Raw genomic sequence first — 18,672 nt, forward strand, 5'->3', positions numbered from 1 at the left:
GTGATATAAACTCTAAAATGAAAATGTTAGGGACAATTACAATCCAAAAATTTTATATTATTTGTGAAAGAAGGGTATCTGGTGTAGAGTTGCTTGTGGCTTGCAGATACAGTATTTTGAGAATTAAATATCAAGTATCGGTAGTCAGTAGTCAATGTTTATTTATACAGAACTATCATAAGGTTTCAACATTTTCCAATCACCTTTAGTTTAAGACTGAAAAAATTGACAATTTGAGCTCCAAAATGTGGTGTTGTACTAAAATACAGAAGATTGCAGTTTGATATATGGTTGCAACCTCTGAGCAATCCACTCTTTTTATCTAAACAAACACAGAATGATTGTGTCCTCTGTGTTTTGGTGGCTTCGTAGGCTATTTAAGTAGCACCAAGCCACTGTCTGAACATATCAGCCTCATAGGACTCTGTACTTCAAAACAAGTTATGTTTACTGTGCAATAACAGGGTCAGCTGTGCCAAACACTTCAGAAATGCTTCACGCCAAAACATCAAGGTTGGTTTGCACCATGTGCTTTTAAAAGATAGCCTTTTAAAATCCTTTTTGTTTTCTTTTTCAGTCTTTTCAGATTTGCTAAGCATAAAATAAAACATTTGGCTTGTGTGAAGTCAATGCAGCTGTGGAACACTTTAATTTGTTGTCTGGAATTATAATGATAAATTATAATTAACAATGCATGTTTTAGCACAACCCCAAACTAGAAATAAATAACAGCAGTTTCAGAGTCTATAAACATTTCAGTTTTATAGACTGAAGGCTCTTGAATAAGTTATGAGAATGCTACAATGGACTGTGAATTTTCTGGGGTATGAAAATCTGTTCAGGTTGGCTTACATAACAGCCCACTGATGAAATGGATAAAACTTGTATACAACAGTATCTTTTCTTGTGCACTGTGGTGTGTTAGCAGATTTTCAAATTAAAACATCACAAATTTTTTTTTTAATTTCTTCATCAAAATCCTCCTGTATAACCTAGTAACTTAATTCATCCATCATCATTATATTTATTAACCGGCTTTCACGAGTCAGGTTTCTAATGACAGATTGAACAATGTATTGAAAAGGAGACTTATTGTTCTCAGCTGAAAACCACTCATCTCACTGATTCGTTTTAGCAGGTAATTCACAGTTGTTCTAAAGAGATTAAAGAGGCAGAGAGACAGATCATCGTGTCGTGATTTGGCATCCTCTCAAGGTGTCTTTTTTCATGTTGGTTTAACCACTATTGACAATTAAATGTCTAGGTTGTTATGCTTATTATATGCAAAATTCTTTAAAAAAATTAATAATATTCATAGAACATCAAATTGTTGTTTGTTTTGCTTTTTAACCTGTTTTATCAACAGACCTTTACTTTCTTTTGATACAGAAGAAACAAATTTAACAAAAGCACATAATTTGCATTGGGTATATCATATTTGCGTACAAGAGAGCAATAATAAAGTTTCATGAATGCAAAATACCTGGTTAAGATGTTTATCCTTATATGTTGGAGTTCCACACTGTAAAATAACATACAGTATTAATGCATAGAGTTCACTTACTTCAACATCTTTTTTCCAAGCTAAGAATCCCCTTTCAAACAAACTCTGAAGAAACTGTTCATTGTGCTTCTGTTGTTTTTTTAAGGAGCCATCCTGATTCAAATTCATTGCACCTTTTCTTGCAGTCCGCGATTAAACTGTCTATGAAAAATCATATCAACATCAGTTAGGAAACACTGTACTGCATGAACATAATATATAATAGGCTGATAGGCTACATTGCCTGCAGCAGTAAACCTTTAAGGTTATCCATTAACTATAGATCTAACTTAATAATACATGTTAAAAACAGTTGCTATACAACAAACACATTTTCTTATAAATTTTCTTATGTCATGATAAGACTGTTATTAATAGATAGTGTGCTAGTTTTATTACCTTATAACATTATTTGACAATTTTGAATGTGAAATACAATATCCAATCTATAACTCAATCTCCTGTATGATGGGTTTTTTTCATCAGAGTTATGAATAAATCTGAACACTGCACTTCCCCAAATTACATTATTTTAACTGTATACATAATTTATATAAGAATAGTGTAAAATAAATATATATACTTAGGCTTTTCTTTTCTAATTTCTGATTTATTTTCTCATTTCTTTTTCTTAGTTTACCTATTGGAAGTTTTTCATTATTACTGCATTTTAACATTTCTGTTATGATTTTTACAAGTGAATGTACTGTATGCATTTCTACATTAAAATAGCTTTTCATTAAAGGTACTCTCTCTTATAAATGTGTTTTGTGAATTAGGGGTACATACAGTATATAATGTAGTGTACTCTATTAAAGGTAAGTTAAGGTTCTTAATTATGTAAATGATATAATAATAAAGAGTAATAATTGTAATAATAAGTAAATAACTTTTAATCTTTATTGAAAGAGGTCTGATGTCAAAGTAAATAGCTTGTCAAATGTATTTGTTTAGTATAAACTTCCAAATTTTCTTGTTTTCATTTGATCTATGTGCAATTGCAAAATAATTCTTAATTTGTACTTTTTAATACAATAGAAAGTTGCTTTAGGCTGCAGAAACTTGAGCAAGCTTGAACAATACAGTATCAAGTGGCTCAGAGCTGTCAAATGACAGGATATTTTTGCAGGAACTAATTTTCTTTCTGAATAATACATGAGAGAACTTACTGGCAAGAGGCTATTCAACATCTTTAATTGGTAGGATAATTTCTTTACAGAAACTAAAGAAGAAAGAAGAACTGAGGCAATTAAATTGTGTTCTGTTAATAGTAATAAATTGTTTCAATTTCACAAGCATCCTTATGTAAATCAATGACTAATTCAAGTGCAACCAGTTTCATCTGATAATATTGTAATTTATCTTAGAAAGATATAGCAATAAATATAGTAAATATAGCAAGTACCAGCAAAAAAATCGAGAAAGCTTAAGATTTATACGAACTGAGGAGCTAGGAATTATTGTATTGTATAATTGGCTACATTAGATTTATGCATTGCAAACTAAGTACTGTATAGTCCATTAAACTTTTCCATACTTGACTTTTTGTATATATTTTTAACAATGCATGTCTTGCTGAGCATTAGAATTGCTGCATAATAATATATCTTAATACTGTATGTAGTTGTCCATCAACACTAATAATGGTGACAAACCAGGCAGATCAGCATTCAACTGATTCTGTATACATGAGGCCCCTGCATCATATCAAAGCCAAAATTAGCCTTAAACTGTTGTTAAACACCCTATAGAATACTCATGGCATCATTGAAATGTAAAGTAAAGCTTTAAAATTACTCCTGAGGAATACAGTTCTGTTCTATTTGTAATGTTTAATGTACATTTTCCAGCAACAGTACAGGAACAGTTATCATTCTACTACTATTATTCTGATAATTAATTTCTGTGTGTTATATTCATTACAGGATAGTTTAAGGATTTTGACACAATACAGTACAACTGAAAAGTCAAATTTCTAGGCCATATTCACTGGAGGATAATTAACAATCTGTTTCTTCTTTACAGGTTGAATTTGGTTCTGAACTCGGTTTTGCAGGGGGGTAACTTAACAGTCATTAGGCTTAAATTTAAAATATTTGGCAACAGTGCATTCAGTTATGAAGTCTGTTGAATTGTCTTTTTGCCTATCAAGTGCTAAGCAGGCAAACAAATGATGCAAACAAAATGAGAATATGCTGAAATTCTTGATGTGCTTTCATAATGTACTCTTCTGCTAAGAAGCTTGAGCTCTGCAGCTGAAATTGCTGCATTGAAACAATAATAACATTCAAAAATCCATTGAAAAAAGTCTTACCTTTTTTGTTGATCGCAGATGTTAATTTAATTAACTTTTCAGGTGTTTCAAGGATGCAGGCCTGGGGTGATCTTATTCGGTCACATTTCTGTGATCTTTTGTTTGCTCCAAGCTCTTGTCACACCAGCGTCGTAACATAAGATGCCAGCAAGTTTGTTTCTCAGATCTGCTTGAAGAAACAACTCCCTAATGAATCTTTAAATGCTGTGTGGCCCCTGTTGTATCTATCTGCCCAGATACATAATCTTTTCTCTTAGAGTTGAATTTTCCCAGTTGTTTATATTTTAAAATATTCAGCTTATGTTTTTCTGTGCACTCTGGATTTCAACAGCTGACATACGCTTAAATTGACTTGTGTGGCAATATAGTTTGTTTTAAGTCAGACCAACGTGGCGTAATAGACACATTGGCGTCGGCTCTTGACGAGAAGAAGGTCGGACCAGCTTAGTTTTCTGTTACTCCTGATTTGTTTTCTCATTTCCAAAGCCGTTGATCTATTATGTTATGTGGTTAATTTTCTTTTACATGATTTTTCTACATTCATTAGTATAAAGATACTTCCTGACTGATTTGAATTTCAAATATATATATATATTTGTATGTGGCACAGTTGACCAATGGTTAGCATTGCTGCCTTAAAGACCTGGAGCCCAAGCTCCATTCTGAACCTGGGGTGCTACAGTGTCTGTGTGGAAGTGGTATGTTCTCCTTGTGTTCAAGAGGATTTCCACAGGATCCACTGGTTTCCTCCCAGTTCAAAAACATGCTGGAAGGTTAATTGACTTTTGTGAAAATTTGCCCGGGTGTAAGGTGTGTGTCTCTGTTTGTATCTGTGCGTGCCCTACGACGCTTGTATCCGTTGTTGGACTAGGATCCAGCTCTTCTCAAATGTATAATGGAAAAGGTACAGTACCCCCCCAAAACAAGTGTTTTTTAAAGCCTTATGGGATTCAACCCTTCAAGCTGGCTGCCAGCTCTGGTGCAAGATAATTACTCACTTAAAAACAGTTGTTGGTTTAATAGTTTGAAAGTATTTGTGTTTTGCAATAAATAATCATTGTTGCAGAAGACATATTTATGAGCTTTCCAGCAGCACTGCCCTCTGGCTGCATCACGTCTGACATTAACTTCATGAACATCTGCCTTGAAACAATGAATGAAGCCGCCTTTTGAGATGTGCAGGAAACAAAAGTGCCATTTTTAGCATTGGATAATCATCAAAGGTAGTGGCAGGCAAGTGTTATTGAGTTTGAAAATATGAAACCAAACCTTCTGCTCTTACTCCATTAGAAAATGTGTACCTGTAGAATATTAGCTCACAAGAATACAAGAAGGGGCACTTTCAATCTGAATTGCTAGGAACCAGGGAGTCTATCAATGGCACACTACCAATGCTTCATTTAATGATTTCATAGAAACAGCAATAGAACATCAACAATGCGGGGCCTTATGCAGAGGCCAGTGTAATATAAAGATATTGTATGATGGATTACATTTGCTGTGGTAGAGAAAGAATAAAACTCAACTTTTGTGGTTTTCACGTACACATTAGGCTAAAGTAGGCTAAAGAATAAAACTCAACTTTTGTGGTTTTCATGTACACATTAGGCTAAAGTAGTCACAAGAGGAGAACTGACAAATGATGTGAAGTCAAGTGAAAGATATGAAGGGTAAATCTGAAGGGATCAAAACTATTAGGGAGCTGTTGCTAAAACTACTGGAGTGTAAAACCATGTTATTCTCTCTCCCATATTCCCTAGATAACAGGAAAGTGATTTTTTATTCCATGGAATACAGATGTCTGGCAAAGAGAAAACCTTCAAAGTTCTGTGCCAGCCTGTGGATTTAGAATACATTTTTATATGTATAGGCTTTTGTTCAAATTTTCTTAGATTTTCATTCGAGCTGGTATTTGTTGATCTCGAGGCCATGACCCTGTCTTGACTTGCCTTTGAGAACATAAGTTTGCTTATTCATCATATCATTCAGTAGACCAGTTGCTACCCTCCCTGCCAGAAAACCTTGTGCTTGGAGGAATGATTTCATTTTTCTATTCACTCGAAAAGCCTTGCGGATATATTGGCACTTTTTTTGGAAGAACGTGAAATGTGGTATCCAGGTACCCTGTGGTGAACAAGTTATATTTTGCTAATAGCCCCCTTTGGTCTTCCAAATTGTAATCAGAGGATTGCTTGGAGAAAATCATGTTGTCCTCATTCCTGACTTCATTGTTTTTTGGCTGCTTTTGCATAAAGCCTATGCAATTTAAATTTATTGGTGCATTGTGTTAATTGGGATTTGAATTCCCTCTTTAGCTTTAGTTAATAATCTCTTTTTTTACAAGGGAAAGGTGAAAGACTCTATATGGGATTAATAATAGACCACCACCCCCATTCCATTGAGTAGAACTTTGGTTCTCCAAACAAGGTATAGTTGGAACTTTTGCTGACCTCACCTCACCACAATTTTAGCAAGACACATAAGAGATGATGAAATCATTGTTAGTGACTTTTACCTTCTATATTGTACATGCATCGTTAAATTTTATACTATAGTTCTATTACTACAGATGTCTTCTATTATTTACAGTACTGTATATATGAATCTGTAGAATCTAATTTTATTATTTATTTGTTAAAGTGCAAGATCTAAAAAACAAAAGAAGTTGTTCACTGCAGGTGAGGAGCAATGATGACAAACAAGCCAATTTCACTTTATGATTCTAAGTCGTAATTATGATTGACGTTAGCAACATACATCACACACAAACATCTCTTTTTCAGATTTTGTCTCAAGCATCCCTCCACTCCATCTCCACCCCTGCTTGGTTACCTCCTCTCTCTGAACGTGGGTCCACGTTCCCTTGTTCTATGGCCAGAGGACTGCCGCTTAACCAAGTTGGTTAAGCTAAAACTTCTTATATTTAAATAAACTTTTCCAAAAGCATCTGATTCAGAAGGCTGTTATTCCTAGTGAAACACTTGTAGTGTGTGTACGGAAGCATACTGTACTTTATATACAGTACACAGGTACAATGAAATATATAGAGAATATATTTCTACTTGTTATATGAGACCAAATTACTTTGTATAAGGATTGTGCTTTGTTAATATGTAGTATGTGGAGGTCAGTCACAAAACTCCATGTTGTTCACAATTCATGAAAAACCCAATGAAAAATTGTCCAGATTTTTTATTTTTTTGTGAATCAATTGTCTAAGTTGAGATGTTGTCTTCAGTGTTCCAGGCTGTAAGAGATACAGTGCAGGACAGCTTTGTGTGTACTGCTAACACTAAGCACTACTGATTAAGGCTATAAATGCTGGTATGCATTTTACCAGGTAATACTCATCAGCATCAAAACTTTGTGGAGGGGAGGAAATCACAGGCAGAATTTTATTGCTTCTCAACCTCTCTTACAGACATCTCTGCAAGGAAAAAAAAACAAAGCTCAACAAGTTTTTACAACTTGGTAAGTGTGCACACACTCTGTGTACTACACTGAATCACTAAATACTCAGATACCTGTTCAGATTATACTTTATCCTTACATTGGATAATACACCTAATTTGTACATAGGGACTACTTTATAACACCCCCACCACACACACACAAAACGAATACTTGGGGACACTTTCGCAGTTGTATATTATTTTAGTTTATTCAAAACAGCATTACAATACTACGGTATGACAAATACACCCTTTTCACACTCAGTTTGTGTCTTAAAAATATACCACAGATGTTGTCAAAAGATTTTCCCAAACGCAGAGTCATCCAACATCTGTTGACTTGACCTTGCCATTAAAGTTACTTGTACTCTCTTATTATAGAGTGAACAAAAATCTACTATTTGCAATTAGTAAGCTCATACTTTTTTGTATTATCTACTGAATTGTAATATTAAATCATTTGAGCATTCTTACTTTGATGTAAGTCAACACCAAGTTTCAAACAATTTATTCAGACTTACTTTGGGAAATTCTTTGGGAAAGACAGGAGAAACAGAGTGCAATAGTTTATTATAATAGCGTGTAGACGGATGCACTCCTCCATATCTTTAGAAGTTAATCTGTTTTCTTACGTCTATTATGAATCGTTTTCAACACACAAACTGTTGAGTGATGTACTGCATACTGTGTTGTGATTCCTCACATTGCACACCCATATTCCTAAACAGAGCCGGAACATTATTTTAATGTGCCTGGGGATGCTTAAGTTTGGAATTTAGTGAAAAGGTTTCAGAGTAACTTTTCATGTCATTGTAAATTTAGGTATAAATATCATATAAAAAACACATGGCAGTCCAAACCACGAATTAGTATTGTTGTTTTTTCTTTTTTATTCTTTCGGGCTTAGGGATCTCATATCATTCACTTACAGTACATTTCCAGTTAAAAGGACGGTGTAGAGAAAATCAGAATCATTTTAAATGAATCAATTTCGTTTATTTCTTAACCTTCTTCTCTTCCTTCACTTGGATAATGCCAGTAGAGGGCGCAAAATACATTGCAAATATACAAATGATTGAAAGTATGCACTAAAGGTAATTTACTTATTTAAATATATTAATAATTAATGTATTATGTGTAATTAAATAACTTTTTAGAAGTATGTATGTCCATCTTAACAGTACAAACAGCTAACTTCATTCAGTACATTAATTTCTATAATCAATGTATTTTTGACATAAATTGCATGCAAAATATCTTAGTTTTTGCATATTGAACTTCTTTATAGATGCATATCCTGCAAAACACAACTATGAATGCCATAGAAGCGTTCAGTAAATTTAGACATGACACCCAGGTGAAATGAATTAAGTGGACAATAAATAAATAACACACAATCCCCAAGTTAAAAGTTTTTGTGCCAGTTTTGTAGTTCTTTGATTTTATTCTGAAAGCTTTTGCTTCCATCTGCCCCCTCTGATTAATTAGGACTTAAAAGGTAGCAGCATCATCTGTCATTTTAGTCAGAAGCATTACATTTTCTTTTCTCCTGGAGCCTTTGTTGTTCACCAAGGTCAGACATCTGTTTCTCACAGAAAGGGAGGGCTGCATTATGCACCAGCTGGGATTCGTCACTGGGGTTCAAGGTTCAGGAGAGACACGTCCCAGAATCTCACCAATGCCCTCATATACCTGTCAGGACACAGATTGTTTTCAACCCGTATTTCAGCAGACATACTTAGAATACTAATTTCTATGCCAACAGAGTTTTGTCTTTCATCTTGTTTGTGCTTTAGAATTCACAGTATACCATACATTATGTCGATGAACATTTTATATAAACATCTTTGCTATTATTTTTCTAAAGAAAAAGTATACAAAACAAGAGAGTCAGGAAACGAAATTCTACAAGAAAGAGAAAAAACTAATATTTAGAGATCTTGTTTCTTTTTTATCATAGGCAGTAAAAAGCCCCATGGAAAAAATGGAAGCTGTAGTATCATTTTCCCAAAAATAGATATCCCCTGATTAATTTGTTTCCTTTATTGAACCTGTATTAAAGAAGGCAAACTTGTCAAGGTAGGTTAGAACCTTACATGCCACTAGGCCGTAGTAAGTTTCTAACAAAGTGCAACTCTTCCCATCATTAAGGTCTTTCCAAATGAGGAATAGCTCCTCTGTCGTCATTTCAGAAGAGGTGAAGATAAATTTGTAGCAGCAGTTATTGTATCTTATGTGCTTTTCCCCAGAAAACCTGAAACTATGAGTCGGGGTGACACCTGCTTTCTTGGCACACAATCCAATGAACACATCTGTGGGCACAGGGACCTTTACTTCAGCAGAAGCTACAAATATCTTCCGGGCTACATCTTGGGAAATAACGAAAGCTGAGCCTCTGCAGTAGTCAGGAAAATACTTATCTGGATACTGGCTGATTGGCACAAAATCGCTGCTGTGTGGGTCTCTGTTAGGCATTTCCTGATGGATCACTCTACCAATGTAGAGATCTTCAGGATGCCTCCTCATGCTTAATAAATATTCCACTACAGCTGCATAGTTCACGAACATGGTCTCATCTGTTTTGAGGATAAAACGTGCATAGGGACAGAAAGTCACAGTCCACTGCATAGTGAGAACCATCGTGAGTGTTAGGTTGCTAGCAGAATCAATGAACTTCCCTTGAATGATATCACCGTGCTTTGTGGATTCCTCCATGACTTCAGCCTGAATGGTTCCAGACTGTGAAGACCCCAGAACAAACAACGTATGAACTGTAAAGCCTTTGACCTCGGTAAAGTTAGCCCAAGTCTTTCTGATCTCCTCTCTTCTTGTCCCATTCTCTGGTGTGCTGAAGATCATAGACAACAGAAAGATGTCCCGGCCAGAACATACATTGGGATTGCTGATGGTGTAGTATTTTGAGATATTGTCCTTTGCCACATTCAGGTCCAGCTTCCTGGCTCTCTCTCGGATCTCTAGCACTTTGCCATCATTGTATGTGCCCGGATAGGGCTGGAGAAGGTATTCTTCCACAAAATCTGCTCCGAACAGCAAGGCGTGAAAGAGGATGATGTTGAAGAGAAGGAAGCACCATTGGTGAGTGTGAAGCCTGCAGAATGATAACTGGAACAACAGGTGTCTTGTTAAAGAACTTTAAAAGAGGATTATCAGGCCTAGAAATATCTGTGTGGCCTGTCACACTCTGACAGACATCTCATCAACACTTGTAACCCTGAAACATACTGTAGGTAGCAGGACTGATGTACATTCAGCATCAGATCACCTCATTTTTTTAATGAGTAGAATAAGCTTTGAGTAACATAACCAAAGCACTTAGATGTAGTCAAATGGAAATTCATATTTACTAATTTTCTGTCGTATGTGCTTTCTGCAAATGTTACTACAATTCATTTAGCATGTGTATCATGTACGTCATTTTCACTTGAGGAGAGTTTCTTGATCAGAAGGAGCATCCAGTACTACACTGGCTTAGTCACCCAATAAAATACATTTTGGTTCCAATTAACTTGTTTGTTATTCAATTTATAATATATTGAACTTGGTACCTACAAAATGCACACTACTGGTGTCTGCTAAATAGTACTCCTCTCTGTTTCAGTTAATTTCATACTTGACAATTAAAACACACTCCGATAAGTAAAAGAAGTTGCTCCTGCTTTTCATAAATGACTAAATCTAAAAGATGTTCATGTTCAGGTTTAACTTCAGTTGGGTTTATCGTGAATTGTCCACTAGCTATCTTTTAAAGCAAACAATACTTGATTCATGACATTTATAATGGGTGTAATATTTATTACTGTAGATATGTATGTAATTATATCAAGAAGAAATTATATATAAAATCAATGTAGCACTTACTTGCATGGTGGCTCAGTCAGTTGGTTTGCGATTTTCTTTTCATCAAGATGTATTACTACAGTCCTGTACTGCACATGAAAGTCAGTCTGAAGCTAATAGAACAATATGGTACAGTAATTAGGTTTCGGTGCAACTGACCTCAGTTTCATAGTCACCAGATACAAAGACAAGTAATGCAATCCCATGCACCCTGTTCGAATGACTGGCCAAATGATAATGAAAGTAGCCTTCCACATGAATATATTGATGTGATGAATATGGGTTAAGACGAAAATCCTAGATACAGCACTGGACAGAAGCTGTTTCAATCTAGGAAGTGAAAAAGTAAGTTTCTGTTTTTCTTAAATATAAATATATGTTCCACCACATTAAGAAACTGAACTCCTGTTCAGTATTACTGATAGAACCGGTTTGGTGAATATGCAGCATGTAAAGAAATGGCACACAGAAAAGTCTGAGGACAGATCATTTACTTTATAAAGTAGATCTCTATATTTGGTTTCATAAAATTTAATTATATGTCATATGTGGTTTACTTCCATTATTGAGGGCTACCAGAGATGAAAAAAGCTATAAATTATGTACCTGGAACACTCACCTGTTCCATGCAATCTATTATCAAACGTTCTTTTTCTCACCTGGATCATTCTTTTTCTAACTACGCACATATCTATATGCAAACCATGCATTCTATTCCTGATTTATTTACAGCCTGGGAATTAACATTATTCCACTCTTTGTTTTGTAGGCTTAAACTGATCATTTGTAATGCCATTCTAAGCATACAGCTTAGTGAAATAGAGACTTTTAACAATGCATTTGAGTTTCTTATATAAAATGGTTAGCAGACTTCTACAGCAGGAGGGCGGGCAAGAGAGCTAAGCAATGGCGCACTGAAGCCACCTCCTTAACTACCTGTAGCACTTAAATAAATCTAGGAACTAGACAAAAATCAAAGAACAGCTCCACCCTGCACAAACAAAAGGACAGCTCTGTAGTTTCATAATCCCCAAGACAAGAAAATCCAAGCCAAAATCGAATGTGTTTAGGTAAGGAATTTTGTTTTTGCTACAGCCCTTAGAGCACTTATGGATATACCTTAAACCTGAATATTAATATTCCACAGCAGGAAATAGTTTATTGTGTGCTGTGTGGGTAAGTAAAACAAATGTTCCCAGGTTGAAAAATGTTCATATTGAATGAAGATTTATTACAGATCAAAACAATACTCATTAAATAAGATCGAAACATCATAAACCCCATGTACTGTATTACAGTAACACTGTGTTTATGACCTGTCAATGTGACACTGAAATCACTAAATATAAAAGGTGATCAGCAATTAAAGGCCACTCCCTGCTGCTTCAAGCCATCGAGTTGGTCTTGCCACAGGCTTTCATTACTTTGAGGGGCAAAAGAATAAAATACGTTGACAGCTTTTGCTCTCTGAAATGTCAGCACCTGGACATCTGTCACAGTTTTGCTTCCCTTGTGGTTCTGATTCAACAGGCTGCAGCCGATGGGTTAACTAGGAGCACAAGCATGCTGGCGTGACCTTTGTGGCTATTTCATTCTATAGAGGTTCTGTTCATTCTGATTATGCCGGTTATAATGATTATGCACTGATATGATATATAAGTGACATCAAATTAGGGAATATGACTACTGTCAATCCAGCTGAGTATTTACAACACATAGTTGCAGTACTTTACTGTCACTAGCCACAGAACAGCAATCCACATTGCTTAAAAGTCTTACTGGCTATACAATGTCCCATCCATTTTGGGGAACAAAATCCACTGAAACATGGGAGGTTGGTACTGTACACTCATTAATGAATTAAATAATTTTTGATACCTGCTGTGCATTTTGTTACTTTGATCTTTTAGAAACACCCGCGTGTAGCTCTAAAGCCTTGCTATACATTTCCTTAAATTTAATTAGTGAATGCGTTGTAAAGCATGGTGCATCTAATTCAAAGCAGATCGAGATGGACAAGGTGTTGGAATGTGAGCACAGCATGTTTGCCATATAAGGGTGATGCAGTGGCTCTGTGGCTAAGGATCTGTGCCTGTGGCTGGAAGGTTGCTGGTTCATATCCTGCTGCTGGCAGAGGAATCCTACTCCATTGGGACCCTGAGCAAGGCCCTTAACCCCAACTGCTCCAGGGGTGCTGTATAAATGGCTGACCCTGTGCTCTGACCCCACACTTCCCTCCTTGTCTGTGTGTCCCATGGAGAGCAAGTTGGGGTATGTGAAAAGATTAATTCCTAATACAAGAAAATGTATATGATCAATAGAGTGATCTTATCTTATAACTACCCCATCAGTATTTTTATATGTATACACCAGTATTTTTAGGAAATGTGGCCAGACACTGAATAGGAACAACTATCACATGTTCACCTCAGATGGAAGGAGTGACTGGCCAAAGAAGCATTTTAAAAAGACCAGTCTCCTCCACCCAGGATTGAAAACACTTTTGAGAGACGCAGATGAGTGGCATCAGGCTCATCTTATGCAATCAGCCCTGTGACACATAATCTTGTGAGTTCCTGCCTTACACGGAATTAATACTTTCCTATCTTCCACTTTCAGGGCATGAATAATGAATTTCAGGACTTAAAATGCACAATAAGATATCAGGCCCAGCAGAAAGACTTGTACTGTTCCAAATTTCTCTATATTCCAAATAAAAAAAGGAAAACGCTGCCCAGGCTGTTGTCTGGAAGACTCATTTGATACTGATTTTAGGAGCTTTTTGAATGTACTCCATGTACACAAGGTTTGCTGGATGCAAATATTGTTTCCATTTTTCTTCAACCGCACTACAGTTCCTGCCAATGAGAGTTATCCAAAGGATCATAGCTCTTGTCTAACATGTCTTTTTCTGCTTCCTGTTGGTGTAGTTAGCACTTTGTGAGCCTTGGTCAGGATAGATTTGTAGCAATAAGAGTTTCTGGTACCCATTCTGGCTGGAAATGCAGTTATTTGAGCCTGTAACCTTCTCAACCTAGAGCACTCATCCTGCAGAGAGTCTTTTTTTTTGTGTGGAATGCACAGTATCTCCTTCCATGTTTGACACTAGTGTAGAATTTCTTATGGCATTAATTTCACATTAGACTAGCACATTTGTCGCACTAGGTTGACATTTAGAGATTGTGTAGTATATTTACAGTATAAAGTATTGCTACTAATTGTGGAGAGGAAAAACATTTTATACAGTATTGTATTTTTCTTTTCATTGAAACGTCTAGATCTTGTGTGCTGTTAGAAGTGTTTTATTTAATTATCATATGCAAACACAAAAAGCAGATTAGAAATTATTTTGCATTGCCAGGTTAATTGTTTAAATTAAGTATTTTTTAAACTGTGCTAGAGTGTATATTCGAATTTCCTCATTTCACATGGTGAAATATCTAGTTTATGTACTTTATTGTATCTTATTGCACATGATAAAACCACGTTATTATTTTGCAAATACAGTAATTTAAACCAATGGAAGTATTTTATGTTTTGATTAGTGTGCCACCCTTTTTTCTATATAAAGAGGGATATTATGGTATTCCATGGGAGTTTTTTAAGTATAATTAAAACTGAGTAATTCATTAGAGAATAAAAATGAGCTCCTATTTTCCACACACCATATTTTATGGATGTGGAATAGCAATTAAAACCCTTAACTATGTAGATGACAAAAAAGAGCTACAATATGGAGAGTTTACTGGAACCCTATACAACTTAAAATAATAACAGCATTTTTTACGTGCAATTCAAGACAAACTAATTTTCTGGCAGTATGGCAGTAAAACCTGTGCTGTTTTAGAATGTTACTATAATCTAAGTGTTACTTATCATATCTCCAGAGATGTCTAAATGTGTCAGACTAGTCTCTGAATGTGCATTTGCCTCTTACCAACTTCTTCTTAGCAACTTGTGTTAAGGGCATTACATGGCTAGATGTCAACTATTGTACATACATTTCTAATTTCCACAGAATAAAGGGGCATGACATTATCATGCGTTCGGCTTAGTAGTAATGCTCTCAGATTTCACTACCAGAGGAATCAACTTAATCTGTGGCTTGAAAGTATTTTAACAATGGGTAACAAGGTTCAGCTGTAAAGATGAGATACCAGCTCAAGACTCTAATTATTACATATCCTTTGTCCTTGTGTGCCCTTTGTCTTATGTTTGTTTATTTTCTATCAAGATCAAGTGTCAGTTAAGATCTTCTCCTACTTGGATTGAGTCAGGATGAAACACAGTGTAGAATGAAACACAGCTGCTCTGAATGAGAAATTACTATGCAGCTGGAGTGAAATTCCTATGAGGGAAAGGAGCTGTTGTGATAGGGTCTCTGTGGAATTAGCCACTAGGCTAATTAAGAGGTGTATAAGACAAGCTAGGAGGAAAAAGGTTTTAGGCTGTAAGTAAATGTGTATTACATTATATTGCAGGGGGGGTGCTTGTTAGCATTGGATTGAGCTGGTTTATAGCCTGTGAAACTCAGTAAGTTAGAAATACTTGAGAAAGTAGTTTAGGTCTATAATGAGGGGTGTCACAAGGGCTGGACAGGCAGCTGTTTGATAGACAATTGATCAAGCATAATATGAACGCAGTGCACTGCAGATGGGAACAGGGTGGGCCAGCAGAATCGGGGGCTGATGGGGAGATGTTTGGCCCTGAAGGAGCTGGGCGCATTGCTTGTCAGGATTTTCTCTCATTGGTGAGATGACAGGAGACTACATGACAGACTGAATCTTGAATACCTGGATCTTTACTGGTGGACGGGCAATGTGAGATTGGGGGAGGAAAACAGCCAGCTGCTGTCAAGGGTGGAGGCTTTGATTTAAAAGGTGTTACTGGCCAAACAGGAGCAGCTGTTAATGATAGGGGATTGGTGGATGCCTGTGAAGCTCTGGTTTTTAGAGAAGTGTCGTAGTTGTAACATCTATTGTAGTGAAGAATGAGAACTGGGTGTTAAGACTTACGTTTTCTTTAATGCTCCAATATCTATTTTCTAGTGACCAATTTAGTGAATATTGCAAGTGGCTGATGGTGGAATCCAAACTAGAAAGCTAAGGCTTGACTGAGCAGGTTCAACAGAGCCATTTTTACATGATCAACAGAATTCTCAAATGTTTCAAGCAGAGTCAGCTGCTTACTGTACATGCACCTCTTTTGTGTCCCAAAATGCTATTCATTCTGATGCTTGCACTGATGTATTATATCTTAAGAATCCAGTTGAGTGCTTCCTGTTCCTTTCTCCTTTGTTTCACACCTTTCTTTTCTTTGTCAGAGCGTTAGTAAATCTTCCATTTTAGTGCTAGTGTGCTCAGCTTCTGTGAGCCCAAGGTCAGGCTCTGCCGACCGAACACCTGATCTTTTCTTGGTGACTTGAAGTTGAATTCTCCAGTGGAAGCAGGAAGGGTAAGAGAAGCTGGCCCTCACACAGTGGTCATGACTTTTCTGGTGCCTAGCAATTAATCAAGATGAAGGGTGAAGAGTCTGAAAAATGAGGAACTACAGTACATCTAAGTGAAGAGCAGCTGTCCATGAGAGAGGACCAACGTGTGGACCTAGAGATCCATCGAGGGGGGTCTGAAAGAAAGACATCACACTTGAAATGCAAATGAGTGTGCTAGCATGGTGACCCGAATCAGAGATACAAATTGTAGAGTATAAGGGTTTTTAAAAGGAGTAAGAACTCTGTCACAGTAAAGTGGATATCGGAGAAACCCAGACTCTTTTACTTGCACATTGATGAGTAGTGACCAGATGTAACATGACAAGCTTGGAAGATGTTCTTACTGGTCCTCCACATTCAGGCACTGACTGGCATTATCTTTTAATGGCTGAATCGCACTGTTGTAATTGAACCGAAGGTGTAAATTTGATTTACATATCTGGGTGAAGTTGAACCCATCCTCATGCTGTGGGCTGGTGCCTCCCGGACTTAAATCCTCTCATCTTTCGGTTAATTGTGTGTGGCAAAACTCTCTTTTGCACACAACCTCTGCTTCCTTAAAATACTTCTCTACACCAAGAGGTATGAGTGGTATTTTGTGGGTGAGGATGTTTCACAGGGACGTTTCTACACGTCTTGTTAGGATATTGCATGTGATCCCAGGCCGCAGGGTGAGCTGAGGTTGGCAGTTTGTGGTCTGTGACAGCTGTGCAGTGAGTTGGGTCCAATCAGCAATCCTATTGATATTTAGGGTTGTGTGTGTAGGAACCTACTCAAAGGAGGTTGGAGTGCACTTAAGGTTATTGTAACCCAGTACTTGTTCTCAACCAGTCCTGTTCTATGCAGTTATGAGCTTATGAGTAATTCCCTTTATAATGAAAGGGCTTGATTACCACAAAATGAATGGAAAATTTCCACACTTCATCTCCAGAGGTGTCCTGAACTTATTGTGTTTTACATTAAAATGGATATCCCTCAAAAAGATGTAGTACTGATCATACAGGTTGCATACTAACATATAAGAAGTAGCCAGGTATTGTATCTCTTAGCAAATCTGTGCAGGAACAAAATGAATATAAAATGAAAGATTTAAGGGATAACTTAAAAGAAAAGCAGCTGATACACCACAGTGACAACACCCCAAATCCCAGAGGCCAGCCACATGAGTAACAACAGCTGCTCAGCACCCGACAAACAGGAATATCCTACTCTCTCAGCTGCTTTGCAGAGCTGTCAGCAACTGCAACTGGAGGGTGATTTAAGTTGGAAGGCAAGCATTACCGTTTGTTACCCTGTAAAACGAGGCGGATGGCCTGGGTTATCAGAGAGGCGTTGTGAGCTCAGAAATCCCGAAGGTCTGGCTTCATCCTCCTGCAGCATTATCTATAAACACCTGTCAGTGCCTGGAAAACTGTCAAGCATAATAAATCATCATTGACATTCAGATGGGTAATAATTAGCAGCTGGTGCTAATTGCAGGACTCTTCTGAATCCAGGTTTCAAATTATGGTATTGATGGACCTTGCAGCCACTCCTTTTCTGGAAAGCTTCTTTATCTTGCATGCTATAGCCTTTTATAAAGAATAAATGAGTCTGTTAATATGCTATTCTACCATTATTTGTATTTGTATTTGTCATATAATATGTCACAGGGGGCTGTTTTTAAGATTTGGCACAAATACCCTTCTGCTGCCACAGAAGTTAAAGGAGAATGAAGTCAAAAGTCACTGGTTGTCATTGGTTTCTTTCAAAAAGCTGTGATTTCTACTATATCCAGATTGTTGCCCTGCTTTCTCAATGGTTGATTTTCTTGGACTATGCTACTGTTGCAGCTCAGCTTTACTCAGCCCTGAGTATTTTATTGAATCAGCACTTACTATTCAGAAATTGGATGTTAATTTGAAATAGCAAAAATACCTTGATTTGACTCAACAAACCAGGGTTGGTTACTGAGTGTGTGTGACATCTGGCTAGGGTTTCAGGCACTTTTTGTGTGACCCTGTTACATATACTG

General features: G+C 36.6%; 1 protein-coding gene across 1 annotated transcript; it reads right to left on the reverse strand.

Annotated features, from left to right (window-relative positions):
- Nucleotides 1-9,318: 9,318 nt before the first annotated feature.
- Nucleotides 9,319-11,194, reverse strand: b3galt9 (beta-1,3-galactosyltransferase 9). Its single transcript, XM_088615583.1, has 2 exons — nucleotides 11,189-11,194; nucleotides 9,319-10,432 (listed from the first exon to the last, which is right to left on the reverse strand). Exons 1-2 carry the CDS (start codon nucleotides 11,192-11,194, stop codon nucleotides 9,338-9,340), a joined length of 1,101 nt encoding a protein of 366 aa, XP_088471709.1. The 3' UTR covers nucleotides 9,319-9,337.
- Nucleotides 11,195-18,672: the final 7,478 nt, after the last annotated feature.

This window comes from Lepisosteus platostomus, chromosome 21 (assembly GCF_059453375.1).
Source record: "Lepisosteus platostomus isolate fLepPlt1 chromosome 21, fLepPlt1.hap1, whole genome shotgun sequence".
Lineage (NCBI taxonomy): Eukaryota > Metazoa > Chordata > Actinopteri > Semionotiformes > Lepisosteidae > Lepisosteus > Lepisosteus platostomus.